Below are 13,447 nucleotides of genomic sequence, written 5' to 3'. Positions count from 1 at the left end.
TGAGTATGGGAGAAGATTTTCCCCATGGTCCCTCCACTGGTCAGTGGCATGGATGCGGGATGAGATCAGGGTGATTCTGGCTGTGTTTGGGGAATAGGCCCCTCCAGGTACAGCTACACTTTGCTCCAAGATGCTCTTCTGCATCCATTTCCGTGCTCAGCACCTCAATCTCTCCTGTCCTCCAGGCTTTCAGTATCGTGCCAGTGTCAGGTGTGCTGCAGCCGGGAGAGAGCCAGCAGGTCTCCTTCACCTTCTTTGGCCACCTCAACACCATCTGCAATGTCACGGCGCTGTGCCACGTGGAGGGAGGCCCCACCTACGAGGTGGTGGTGACCGGAGAGGCCTCACGTGTCAGCTACTCCCTGAGCTCCCGGGAGATCGACTGTGGCTCTCAGGTACCACACACGTCCCCTGGCACAGCTCCTTCCTTGGGACCACGGCCAGCAGGTTCCTGCCCACCTTGGTCCAGGGCTCCCTTCCCTTCCCAGCCCCTTTGTTGGCTCTGGGGCTTGGAAGTACAACCTTTGAGGGACACATCTGGCATCCAAGCTGGTTTAAAATGGCCATCTCCAAGCCTCTCCAAAATGCTGGGAGTGCCTCTTTTTCAGGGTACCTAAGACTGCCTCCTGGGGCAGGCAGGGTCCCAGTGGGGGTGCTCTGAGGGGTGTGTCCCTGAGACGTCCCTCTGCTCATCCATGCCTAAAGCCTGACCTCCAAGGAAATGCTCTTGTCTAAAGCTCTTGCTTAATCCACACAACAGTCAAGGGAAGAAGTTGGGCTTCCAGTCACTAGATTTGGAGAGACTGTCCCAGAATAATCCCCAGTTCACTCTTGTCCAGCTGAAAGCCTGTCACCAGATGACACAAGGAAAAACGACGCACCACAGCTTTGGTCACGATGAAGAGACTAATTTATTTTCTCTGACTCCAATCTTTTATAGTTCTCAAAAGGTGCCAGTGGATTGGAGGGTGAACGTGCCACCTCTCCAAGGACACTGGACAACCTACCTGTACATCAAATTTCTCCGCCTCTATGAAAGAATGCAAAACAATAGGTTGTTTACAGAAAGTTGTGTGGGAAAGTTCTCTACAAGAATGTAAACTCAGAAGGCTTTAGAAAACTCTTGAAAATCAGGGCGACAAAAGCCCACAGATATTCCCAGCTGCTGGCCCTGTGTTGCCCTGTGTGAGTCCCTTGTTGCATGTATGTTGCTTGCCAATACTTGCATGCCTTTTCTTCTGGAATGCCTCGGTGCTGTCTCTGTTTCTCCTGGCTGTTGGTGACCCCTCAGAGTGCAGAGGGCCTGTGTCCCCTGGTTCATTTATTGCTGGCCCTCCCATGGTTGTTACCAGACCTCTGTGTGCTGCCAGAGCTCCCTGGTCCTCTGCAGGTGCCCTGTGCCTGGGGGTTCCCCAGGTTCCCAAGTGCTCATTTCTCTGTCCCTGCTCCCATGATGTGTCTGCTTCCAAGCCCAGGAGAGAGGAAGGAGATTCCCAGCAGCAGGCCTGGGTCTGTAACTTCCTGCTCCTGTGCCTTCTCTCCAGATGTTTAATGAAATTCATCACCGCACAGTCACCCTGGCAAACACTGGCAAGCCTGAATTCAACTGGGTGCTAAAGCCTAGCACTGCCGACCAGCGTCTGCCTGGCGTGTTTCTGGTCAAGCCCACCACTGTAAGTAGCACAAGGGACTGACCCCAGCCCTGTGCCAGGTGGCCCAGGAGAGTTAAAGGGAAAAAAGAGGGGGTGGGGTGGAAAGGGGGAAAAAAGTCAGAGGGGAAAACCCCAAACCCAGCTCGGACAGAGACAGGGCTGTAAGCAATTTCTGCTGGGGTCAGAGCAGGTCAAACAAGGGCCCTCCTGATCGACTCCCCCATGGCCTTGCCTGGTGGGTGGCTCTGCTGTCAGAGGCAGACACGGGCGGGAGGCACAAGTGTGCTGGTGGTCACTGTCCTGTCCCGCTGTAAGGGGAGTAGAGGAGAATTCTTTTTGATAGATTTCTCGGACGAAAATAAGGCACAAACGCAGCAAGTATTGTATCTGAAAACTGTTCATTGATAAAGAAAGGGCATGGTCCCGACCAGAGGGGGATAGAAGAGGGAGCAGAGAGAGAAAATGAGAAACGGAGAGAATAAACAGAGAGGACAGGGATAGAGTGTTACTGCTAGAACGCTGGGGTGCTCTGTCGGGTCCTGCTCGGCAGATGGAGCATGTGCAGTTGTCCTAGTGATGGTCATTTGTAACTTTTCAACACATTCAACAGGTTTCCATTCCTTCATTGGTTAAATGTTAATACTACATCAACTCTTCACCAACACTGGTATCACAACACAACGTTCTCATTAAAAGAACTCTCAACTTTAGTAAAACTTCTTTTACAAAAGTCAGCATTATAGAACACACGGTATTTAACAATTGTGAAAGCCAACACTGTAATATGTTTATCACAAAGGTGAAGTGGTCTGATGGTTTCTTCTAGATGAGAACCTGTCTCCTCAGCCTGTCTGTCCCCTGAGCCATCCCCCATCAAACACTGGTGCATTCCCTCCCTCTTCTCCTGTCCCTGCAGGGCTCCATTGCACATGGCGAGAAGCAAGTGCTGAAATTCTCTTACATGCCGGGATTACCAGGAGCCTTCAGCAGGACTTACCAGCTTAAAGTGGGTGACCTGGACCCAGAAAATATCTGCCTGAAAGGAGAAGCGTCCTTTCCCATGATCAGGGTGAACCTGCCCTGGAACATCAAAGGTGAGCACAGCCTGTCTGCCCCCAGAAAGGGCCCCTCTGGTTTTGTTCCCTACCATATGCCCATAGGGCAGCTCATGCCAACCTCCACCGAGCCTGGAGGGTTGCAGGACTCCCAGACCAAGTCAAGCCCTCTGGTTGCTTCATGAGTCCTGAGCAGAGGATCCCATGTGGGCTTTGTCCCAGGAACCATCCTGCAGAGCTTGCCAGCACATCTGGCAGGGTCCTGAAGGATGATGGCTAGACTGAAAGGCTTGGGAAAGCTGTAAGAGAGGCTGGCAGGGCTTCTGGCAGGGTTGGATTTGTGTGACATTGCAGGGGATGAGATTCAGAGAGGAACAGCAGCATCCAGTTTCCATAGATGGCTTGAGGGATTTCTTTCTGGAAGAAACCAGTGTTGGGAGGCGGGGACTTCCCAGCTTAAATGGGACTGGCACTTTGCTCACACTTCTCTTTGTGGATGTTTTCTTCCTTCAGGAAATGAAAAAGATGAGATCACTAAGAGTCAGACCTCGAAGACTCGGGATCCGAAGACTCAGGGCCTGAAGCCCCACATCCCTCGTTCTGGCATTGTAGTAAGAACAGCTGCAGCCCCGTTTAGCACATGCCACCCTCCCCATATCACCTGAGCCCCTGGTAGCCCACAGCAGCTCCCCGGTGCCCTGATGGCACCTGGGACCTCCCTGCCCACCGACAACCTGTCGGTGACAAGCTGTGTCACTCCAGCATTGCCCCTAGGGCTGCCACTCTGCTCATGGTCTCTTCTGGGGCTGCACCAGCTTCCTGGCTACCCTAGGGAGAGGTCCTGAAAGCCATGCTCCAGGGATGGAGTTGATGGTGCTTTCAAGGAGATGCATGTCATTGCTGGGGAGTTTGTTGGTCCCAACCCAAGCCCTGCCAGATTTACAGACCCAAACAGCGGCTGCCTGATTGTGCCCTGGGGCTGTGCTGGCAGTGCTCATCTCCAAGAGGCACCAGCTTCTTCTGGTTCCCTTTCCAGACAGTTTTTGTCCAAGCTGCCTCGGTACTGGCTGGGGGCAGGCAAGTATCTGGAGCTCTGGAAGGTTCCTGGCTGGTCTGTCTGCCTGGCCAGATCAGCTTTGCTAACAGTGTCTGGGCAGGCAAAGATGCTGGAGTTACTTCCCTGGAGATGAAGTCCTGCCTAAAGAGAGCAGGAGGTGTCACAGACACTGAGCAGCCAGACGGGAGGACCCCACACCCCCTCTCAACGAGAGCAGGGTGGGATCCTTTCTCAGGTGCAAGCTGGGCCTTGGGAAGGACCTTTGCTAACCCACCACTGTCTTCCCTTTCCTCAGTCAAACACTCAGCTGCAGATAGAGATGATGAGGATGCTGATAAAGAAGCCTTCTCTGGAGCTGCAGAAAAAGCTCCCATCCCATGCCCTGAAGAGCAGGTTCCCTGAGAAGGAGCTGTGCCAGCGTCTTGTCAAGTGAGTAGGGCCTTCCAGCCCCATCTCCAGGTGCCCCGTGGGGAGCACCCAGCCATGCCCCCTTCTCCTGAGAGCTCCTTGTGTCTGCAGAGCTGGGAATAGCCTGGACTGCAGAAAGGGTCTGGTCCCGGCGGCTGTGACACGCTACATGGGAGCGGCAGAGTGTCCTCCCTTCCCCAGCACCACGCTGAGCTTTGAACTGCTCAGCTCCCCACAGCTGTGGGGCTCTGTCCCTGGAGCTGGGGGAGCCAGTGCAGACCTTCAAGCCCTTCCAGACAGCATAAATTCTGTTCCTGCTGACTAGCTCTGAAAGAGACAACTCCCAGCTGATGTCTTGGTTCCAACTAACAGAACACACTAAACAAAAGGAGAAGGGAACTGCACATGTCAGAAACCCCTTTGAAACCCAAAATCAGATGGTTTGAATCCTGGTGGGGTGGCAGGGCTTATCTAGGTGACTTGGTCCCTCCCTTTGCACCATCATGATGCAGCACAAGCACGGGAGGCTTCAATTCAGGAAGAAGATGCTCTGCAGAACAGATCATGTGATCTGGTTGCAGAGCAATGAAGATTTCCTGTGCAGGCAAACCTTATTCCTAGACCCCAGAGCAATTTCACGCTCAGGCTGTACACCAGGCTAGGCAGTTCCACTGAGACCAGTGGAGGCCCAGTGGACTCACCTATACTGGCTTTTCATGGCAGAGGAGCTGTGGCCAATGTCCATTTTAAACTAATTGTATTTTCTGGTACCATCAGTAGCTGATAAAACCTAGGACCTGCACTCCTCCTGACTTCCCAAAGTCATTGCCAGGTGGTCAGGCCATGGGTTTCATGGGCTTGAGCTGAGATTTTACAGCAGTGAATAAAGAAATTGTCACTGCATTTGTATCCTCTGTCCACTTGGACATGTAGCCATGCTTAAGGACTGTGGTTTAAGGACTGTCCTTACTCCTCCTTGCAGAGTTAACCTGCTCGAGTATGTCCTGGACATGGGCCCTGTCCTGAAGGGTTACACTGAGACACACACTCTGAAGATCACCAACCCTGGGCAGATCTATGTGTCCTTCCAGGTCAATGTGTCTGTCCTGCGGGACACAGGTAAGCAGTGCTGGAGACACTTCCTGTGGCCTTGAAGGAGGTGTCTCAGACAGATTAGCTGAAGCCACTGAACCTGGGGAGGTTTCTGAGCTTTTTCTTCTCAGTGCCCCTGCTGGGAGCTTTAGAGGCAGAACTCTCCTGGCCAGCCATGCCCAGGGACCTGGTCTGCCTGTGACTGCCCTAATGCTTCTGTGCAGGGGCCAGATGGGCTCATCACCCTGGTCACCTCTCAGCATCTTCTGCCCTTGGCTCCCACGAGCATCAAGTTTCTTTGGGCACTCTGTGGGCTTGTTTTGCCAACCAGTGGGGTCTGCTGTGTTTTGGAAGTGCTTTGTTTGGAGTTCACACTGTCACAGCTCCTGTATTCAGCCTTTATTGAGGAAACAGCCTGTGAGATCCTCAGGTGGATCAAAAGAGGCTTCCATAAGAGGCCTTGAGGCAAGGCTGCGCTTCCATCACACTGTGCTCACTGTGTCTGAGGGGTGTTCAGGAGCACTCTTAAGTTTTTGTCCAGGTCACAGCACGGCGTGGGGCTTTCCCCAGACCTCTCAGCCAGGACACCTGTAAGGCTTTAACGTGCTTATGCACATTTTGTGTTTCGTGTCTATCTCAGCTGCTTTGTGTTCATCTGTTCAAGGTTTCAGTGTGGACCTGAACAAGATGGAGGACCTGCCCCCCAACCACACCGTGGCGTTTGAAGTGCGCTTTGAAAGTGCCCACCAGCCACAGGGTGACGTGGATGTGCTGCTGCCCATAAAGGTACCACAACTCTTGGGACAGGCAGCAGGCTGGGCACAGCAGCAGATGTCACCTGCACCCTCCACTGAATTCTCTGTCCTTCTCCAGGTGACAAAAGGCCCCACGTATAACATCCGCCTCCGTGCCACTGTGTCTGAAATGTCGCTCGACCTCTCCAAGAAGAGACTGCACTTCTCTGACATCCTTGTTGGGCAGTGCCAGGTCGAGACCATCCGACTCTACAACTGGTTCCGAGTAGCCTGCAAATGGTCCATCGAGCGTGTTCCGAAGGTAAAGCACAGGCGATGTTGAACACGTAACTTCTTGGTTGGGTTTTCTTTGTGACTCTTGCCCTTTCTGGTCCTGTGGCTGCCTGAGCACTTGGGTCTACAGCGTGTTTGAGGAAGCTTATGAGGGTCTGGATCAAGGCTGGTTTGCCTGGACCTGTTCCATTAGCTGATGCTTTGCTTTTCTGCCATCTTCACCCATTCCTCCTCCTCTGACAACAGTAGTTCCCTATCTGCTTGCCCTGTCTACAGGGCTTCCCTCCAGCTCTGGGCTTTGGGGCCACACTTGGTTTGGCTGTGGGTGCTCTCAGCACCGTAGCAGTGTCTCAGAGCACGAGGAGACCTCACACAATTGGTTTCTGTGCCCAGAACAATCACCTCAAATACATGACAGTACGTCAGAAGCGGCAGGCGCTGGAGGATGAGCCCTGTCCCTTTGAAGTGACGCCCTCCAAAGGAACCCTTGGTGCAGGAAAGTGGCAGAACTTGCAAATCCAGTTTACACCCGAGGCGGAGGTGAGATTGGCAGGTGTCAGCCCAGGAAGCCTGTCTGGCTATCTGGAAATGAGGGCCTGAGAGTGTGGTGCAGAGGTGCAGAGGTGGTATGAGCTCTGCCTTCACAGGGAGCTTTCTGCAAGCCCCGTACTCTGCGTGGCTCAGTTCAGCACACAGAGCACTCCCATGAGATGTGCTTGAAATGCCCGCAGGGAGCTTGTACAGAGAGCACCAGGGCTCTGAGGCTGCCCCTCAGCACATGGGGGGGATGTGTCCAGCTCCCCTCAGCCTCCCCCTTGCCTGGCTGTGTTTGCAGCTGCAACACTCGGTGCAGAGCAGCTGCCCACTCACAGAGGATAATCCTGGAATGGCCAGTCTGGGCTCATCCTGCTGCAGGACTGACAGACAAAACAGCCACCACACACCTTCCTGGGCATGGCAGGACAGTCTCCTATAGTGGTGTGCTGCCAGCAGTCCCTGGGGCTCTGGCCTGCCTGCACATTGCCATGCAGCTGGAGATTCAACTTAAAGGATGGAGCATTCCCAAAAGTAGTTTACCTGTGACCGCTGGGTCTCGGAAACTGGCAGTGTGTACCAGCATGGACACAAGTGCTTCTGTGCCCACAAACAGTCCCAGGGATCTTTTAATTGCTCAAGAGATGTAACCATCTTCTGTCTGGCTTTGACCAGAGCCGAGCACTAAGCAGAGAAGATGAGCCTTATTTCTAGCCAGCGAGAGCTCATTTGCCTCTCTCCTGGAGCTGGTGTTTGCCTGATGCAGCAGTGCCAGGACTGTGTCTGGACACTGTAACCCCGAGGGCCCTTCCCATGAGCGTTGCACTCCTGCGTGACCAGGTGAAAACACCTGACAGTCCGTCGTACATCCATCTGCTACCAAATACCCAGTTACAGTGCACACCAGGATTCATCCCAGTTACTCAGACCCAGACTACTACAGATGCTGTAGTCCCTAGCAGAAGTAAATATCTGGTTTCCATTCACCTTGGAGGGACTGATAACACCCTGACCTTGGGGCAAGCATTGTGGTATTTGGGGTCCTGTCACCTGGGACTTCATGGATGTGTTTTCTGCACTTTCCTCTTTTCAGAGCTCTTACAGGAATGAGCTGGAGCTTAACATTTGTGGGAGCAGCAGTCACTTAAAGCTGCACCTCTCAGGAGAAGGTCTGGAGCCACGGTTGGAGTTCAGCCCCCCAGCACTAAAGATGGGATGGATGCTGGTGGACAGTGATGGGCTGGAGGCCACAGTGGTGGTGAAGAACCCATGCAACTTCCCCATTGAGTTTTACTCCCTGGATTTTGATGAGCAGTACCTTGAGGAGGAGAAGGTGAGAAGGCAGATCTGGTCCCCACGTGCATGCTGCCCAAGCTTCACAGCACTGCAGCATTCCCAGGCTTGTGCCAGGGAGATGGAGGCAATCCCAGGGCAAAGCCAACTCTGCTGACATGCTGTGGGAGGACCTAAACTAAAGAGTTCATGTTGTTGGGAGGAAGGGAGGAGACAGAAAATGGGTTTGTTGAGTCTGTGTGATGAAAGGCAAGAAAAGGAATCTTGCATATGGCTTCTCTTCCCTACACACACAGATCCTGCGGATGGCAGTGGGGTCCGAGTATCAAAAGTGGTTTTTTATGCCTCCACGTGCCGTGGGTGAGACGCTGCCCCCAGAGGTGCTGGAGGACCATGAAGCACAGAGGAGGCCGAAGGCTCAACAGGCAGAGCTGAAGGCCATGGCAGAGGCCAAGGCCAGGGCTGAGGCTGAGGCCAAGGCCAAGGGCAAGGCAGCACCAGGTCAGAAAAACAGTGAGGGTTTGGCGGTGTCTGTTTTGACTGTGGTCACAGCTGGGACTCCAGCCCATACACCCTGAACTCTCTGTCACCTTGCTCTCCAGGGCAAGCCCATGCTTTTAGCAGCTGCCTGTTCCCCAGCTTGGTGGAGGAACTCTTGGCTGAAGGGCTGTGGCATCCTCTACCAACCCTGAGTGTAGACAAAGCAAGCTCCTATCTGCCTGCTATAGACTGGGGAAATAATCAGGATATTCCCTTGTGTCCCTTAGCCACAAAGACTAGGACTGGAGCAGTTCCTCAGCCAGCAGGACTAGGTCTAATATCACTGGCTCTTTTATATTTGCACCTTCCTAGCAACAAAAGAACAAGCTCATCTTGCTTTCACCAAGTCTCCTTTCCTGGGATCTGAGGAGATGGGGAGGATGGTGAGGATCAAATGTCGGCAGGAGGCTGACTTTTCCCCCTGGTTTGCACTGCAGCACATCGCAGGACTCTCACATTCTGTCCTGAGTCCATGCTGAAAGTGACTGGCAGTCCCATCTCTCGGGCTGTCATGCGCCACCTGGGCATTGACCCGTCTTCAGAGAGGCGTGAAGCGCAGCAGCACAGAGGGATTGTTGTCATCCTCCATGGGCCACCCCGGACAGGTATGTCAGCTGCATCCCAGGGCTGCAGGGAGAGGGGCAAGCAGGAGGAACGCATCCTGGTGGGCCATGGTGCTTAAGGCAAACTCCTCAGCTGAACAGGACATGGAGATGATCCTCTTGGCTCTAGACTTCAGAGCTTGTACCCACGCTGCAGCTGCCTCCCCCATGGCCTCCCCTGGAGGGACACTTGCTGTCCCACTGCCCTTTTAACTTTGAAATCTTGTTGGAGATTTTTCCAGGGCCTGTAGTCCCTGTAGTGCCTCCTGTGCCAGTGTCACCAAGCAGTCCCCCTCTCTCTCTCAGGAAAGACAGAGATAGCAGCAGGCCTGTGTCAGTATTATGATGCTGCTTACGTGTCCATTGACACCGTGGTGAAAGAGGCCATGGCCAACGATGGGAGCCCAGCAGGGCTCTGTGCCCGGGAGCTCTGCACCAAGGCTGCCATGGAGACAAAAGACAAAGACAAAGGTAATGCTGGCAAGGACCCAGAGCCAGTGCTTGAGAAACCCACCATGACTGTCCACTTCTGCTTACTCAGAGCAGCAGTTTTTCAGTCCTTGGGTCTCTTAGGGGAACATGGCTGAAGTGCATCACTGGCTAGCCTAACAAAACAAAAAAAGGAAATCAATTGGAAGGGCTCAGTCAGAGGTTCTTTTAGAGCCCCCTTTGCTGCCATTCTGGGCACATGTTCGTTTTTCTAGGGGTGGTGAAGCATGCCTGTCTCCTTCCCAAATATTTTATATTTCCTCAAAGCTGAATTGAGCTTGCTCCTCATGCACAAGGAAAAAACCTTCTGAAGTGGCTCATTAAGCACAAGAGGACTGACTATGAGTGTAACCTCGCAAACGAGAGGAAGGGAAGGACAGCCTCCCAGAGGAATTTCCAATGAGAGACATGCTCCAGATGAGCTCTTTTCTCCAGAGATTTACCTATGCCCACTGTCAGGTTACACAGCTCCTGCATGTTGGGCTGTTCTCTATGTGAGACTGGAGACTTCTACGAAACTTCCTGGGCAGTTGGTACCCTGAGCTCTGCAGGGTGAGGCCAGACCTGGCTCGGTGCAGGGGGAAGTTTTGCATTGCTCAGTTTTGAACCTGGCTGGGTTGGGAGCTGGTGGAAGGGAGAAGAGTCTGGGTCCCAGCTGGGCTTTTCCCACAGGAGGATTTAGCTTCAGTGGAGACAGGTGATGCAAGTGGGGCAGGGCTGCAGGTCTCCACATGAGAATGCAGGATGGGTGCAGTTTATGGCAACAATGCTCCTGGAGGACGAATCTTTGGCTCGATCCGCAGGGGAACTGCTGTGCGAGCAGCGTCGCCTGCGTGCACAGTTGTTAGGAGGGACACAGCGCTGGCTTTAAAATCAAATATGGGATGGTGTGCTTTACCTGCTGGTAAGAGAAGAAGGGAAGGAGCTGCTTCTGGGAAACAGTGCTCCCAGTGCCCAGCAGACTGGGGAAAAGTCTGGTTGTGCCCATTGCAGTGAAAGGTGCCTGCTTGCTTTCCAAAGCCCCTCTGAGCCATCTGTCCCCTGTGCAGGTGAAAAGTCTCTGACCAAGAATAAAGAAGCCTCTGGGGAAAAAATCAACAAGAAGGATGCCAAAGGCAAGACCCCTTCAGCACAAAAGAAGAAGGAGCCAGGCAGCAAACTCGACAAAAAGGACACCAAGGTAAACATGATCTGCCCTGGTTGATGTCTGGGACCTTTGCATTGTCTTTGAGATGGGCAGGGGCTGCTTACAGTGGAGGCTCTGTGCCAGCCAGGGCCTGGTATGTGGGTCCATAGTGCCGTGACTTGGGCTGGGAATGTGCTCTGGCAGACAGCTCCACTGGCTCTCAATGGTTTGCTGGCAAAGTGCAGTCCTGGCTAGTGTGGCTGCAGGCAGTGAGCAAAGTGCTGGGAGGCTGCACTGGGGGCTTGCAAGCCCAAGGCATTGTCTGCTGCCCAAGGCATGGGCCCTCCAGGACCATCCCCTGGAGCCCGCAGCCTGCACTGCAGGGTTGTTCTAGTTTCCACCAGGGAGGAGCCCCAGCTCCAAGCCCAGCAGTGGGAGTTGTTCAGGGCTTTCCACCGTGGTTTCTTTTCCTTACAATGGCTCACATTGCAGTTCACAGTTTCCACTGCTCCTGCGCCGCAGCAGCTGAACATCAGCAGCAGTCATGGGGAAGAGCTGAACTGCTTGAGCTGTGTGCTGCCCGAGGACCTGCTGGTGGACATCCTCAGTGAGAGGCTGAAGGTGTGTGGGGTGGGGGAAAAGGAGACATTCCTGCTCCGGAGAGACAGCACTGGCGTACAACTCGGAGAGGAGGAGGTCTGTACGTGCTGCTGGAGGATCCTGGACTGTGTGCAGGGAGCCCTGGGGCAAGTTGCAGCTGACCTTAGTTGGCAGAGCCTAAGGACAGATCCAAGCTGCTCTTGGAACAAGGATAGCTGGTGACATCTGGGTTTACGGTGCAGCTGCGAGCCCCCCGCGTGCAATGGCTGACTTGCTCTTCCCTTTATTCACAGTGTAAAGACTGCTACAAGGGAGTGGCCTTTGATGGCTTGGAAAGCCTCTTTGCAAGCAGCCTGGAATCTTCTCTTCTCTGTGTACTCAAAGCTGTCAAAAATCGTCGTCATATCTTCATATTGAACCTGCATCAGGATTATGCTGTTTGGAAAGCCAGGGTTGAAGCTGAAAGAGAGAGGAAGGAAGCTGAAAGAGAGAAGAAAGGTGAGATATCTCCATCCCTCTCAAATCTTCTTTCTCAAGCCCTCAACCTTATCTCTGTGTATCTGGGTTTGCAGCAGAGCTTGTAAGAAATGTTTTTATTAATCTTTCCACCTTCTGCCTCAGTGTAACCAGCACTCCTCTCAGAGTTGCAGGAGATCGGAGGTTTTAAGACTCACCTTAATGTCTGACATAAAAGCTTGGGCACAAGTGCAAGCTACTGTAGCTCAGTGACAAACAACTCTCCTCAGCCTTGTTGCACTTAAGCCAGGCAAAGCCCAGGACCTCACTGCCTGGCCATAGTTTGGGGGATTGTCTGAATTTTGGAGCAGGGATATGAGCTCCCCAATATCTCCTGGTATGACAGGCTGGGTCAGGAAAAGCTGTGAATCCTTGCAGCTGACCCAGAGCACCCAGGTCTGTTTGCAGTCACTCATGGTTTCTCCTCTGGTTTGTGATAAAGAACTGCAGTGGGAAAAAGCTATTGAGAGGAAGAGAAAACTTTTATTGCAAATGACTGAGGATGAGTATGACGCCCTCCCTGAGGAGAAGAAAGCAGAAGTGGATAAAATATTCCTGGAATGGGTGCGCATACAGAGGAAGAGGTGAGTAAGCCTTCCATGGGTTACTGCTCTTCCGTGGGTCATTGTCCCTGGAGGGCTTCCCTGCTCCAAGGACTCTGAGCTCAGAGGTGTTGGATAGCAAAGGCCAGAAGCAACACAGGGATGGCCACTCTTAGCTCCCTGGCTCCCAAGAGAAGAAGGACCTTCTTCTGTTGAGAAGAAGTTCCTTCTTCTCTATTTTAGTGGTGAGCCCTCCTGGCTTAGATGCTGCCTGCAGGGACCTGGGCTCTGGGCTTGCCTTGGCACTGCCTGCAGAAGTGTCTTTAAGTCCATGATGTCGATTGGCACCTTCTTCATCATCTCCCTTCACCAAAACAGTGGGACTGTGGTATGGGCAGGTGTGGGGCACAGACCAAACCTTGGTTTGGATCCTGGTCCTGCCACAGATGAAGTCCTTGCAATGCCGATCTGCCAGGGTTCTCCTTATGGTGGGACACCACCCATAAAAGCTCACGTCCTTCAGGCTCCCCTTCAGCTGCAGCAGTAGGCAAGCACAGGAGAAGCTCTGCTCCAGCAAGGCAGCCCAGCTCAGGCAAAGTGTGCAGCTGGGAGGGGAGGCTGCTTGAAGCAAGCCTGTGTATCAGGACTTCCTTCAGCCCAGGCTGAAGTTGGTTTCATGGAGAGGAGACGGAGGGGGCTGCTTCAAATAGCTTCCATGGCAGACAGCACTAGTTTGCCTCAGTCACAGCAGGTTCCAGCAGGAAATCTGGCTGACAAGAGCCTGTCCTGCAGGAGAGGAGTTTCTGCAGCCTTTGCTTTCTGACTGATAGGATTGGTCTCATTAAGGAGCAGGCTATGCCCAGGGAGAAGGGGGCTGAATGAGCTGAGTAAGAATTGTAGGAGGGATAAGCAG

The 13,447-nt window shown here is 53.2% G+C and overlaps 1 protein-coding gene across 1 annotated transcript in view; it reads left to right on the top strand.

Annotated features, from left to right (window-relative positions):
- LOC128812983 (hydrocephalus-inducing protein-like) overlaps nt 1-12,580 on the top strand; it is a 95,421-nt gene extending 82,841 nt beyond the window's left edge. The window contains exons 25-41 of the mRNA XM_053987711.1: nt 186-395; nt 1,545-1,673; nt 2,569-2,746; nt 3,221-3,318; nt 4,060-4,193; nt 5,155-5,291; nt 5,929-6,050; nt 6,138-6,320; nt 6,686-6,832; nt 7,920-8,159; nt 8,416-8,620; nt 9,097-9,264; nt 9,568-9,732; nt 10,800-10,930; nt 11,369-11,497; nt 11,770-11,974; nt 12,435-12,580. Of these exons, the coding sequence (XP_053843686.1) occupies nt 186-395; nt 1,545-1,673; nt 2,569-2,746; nt 3,221-3,318; nt 4,060-4,193; nt 5,155-5,291; nt 5,929-6,050; nt 6,138-6,320; nt 6,686-6,832; nt 7,920-8,159; nt 8,416-8,620; nt 9,097-9,264; nt 9,568-9,732; nt 10,800-10,930; nt 11,369-11,497; nt 11,770-11,974; nt 12,435-12,580 (2,727 nt within the window). The remainder of the gene's footprint in view (nt 1-185; nt 396-1,544; nt 1,674-2,568; nt 2,747-3,220; nt 3,319-4,059; nt 4,194-5,154; nt 5,292-5,928; nt 6,051-6,137; nt 6,321-6,685; nt 6,833-7,919; nt 8,160-8,415; nt 8,621-9,096; nt 9,265-9,567; nt 9,733-10,799; nt 10,931-11,368; nt 11,498-11,769; nt 11,975-12,434) is intronic.
- Nucleotides 12,581-13,447: the final 867 nt, after the last annotated feature.

Source organism: Vidua macroura, chromosome 11 (genome assembly GCF_024509145.1).
Source record: "Vidua macroura isolate BioBank_ID:100142 chromosome 11, ASM2450914v1, whole genome shotgun sequence".
Lineage (NCBI taxonomy): Eukaryota > Metazoa > Chordata > Aves > Passeriformes > Viduidae > Vidua > Vidua macroura.
Note: the sequence above shows the minus strand (reverse complement) of the source record. Positions and strands in the feature narration are given on the sequence as shown.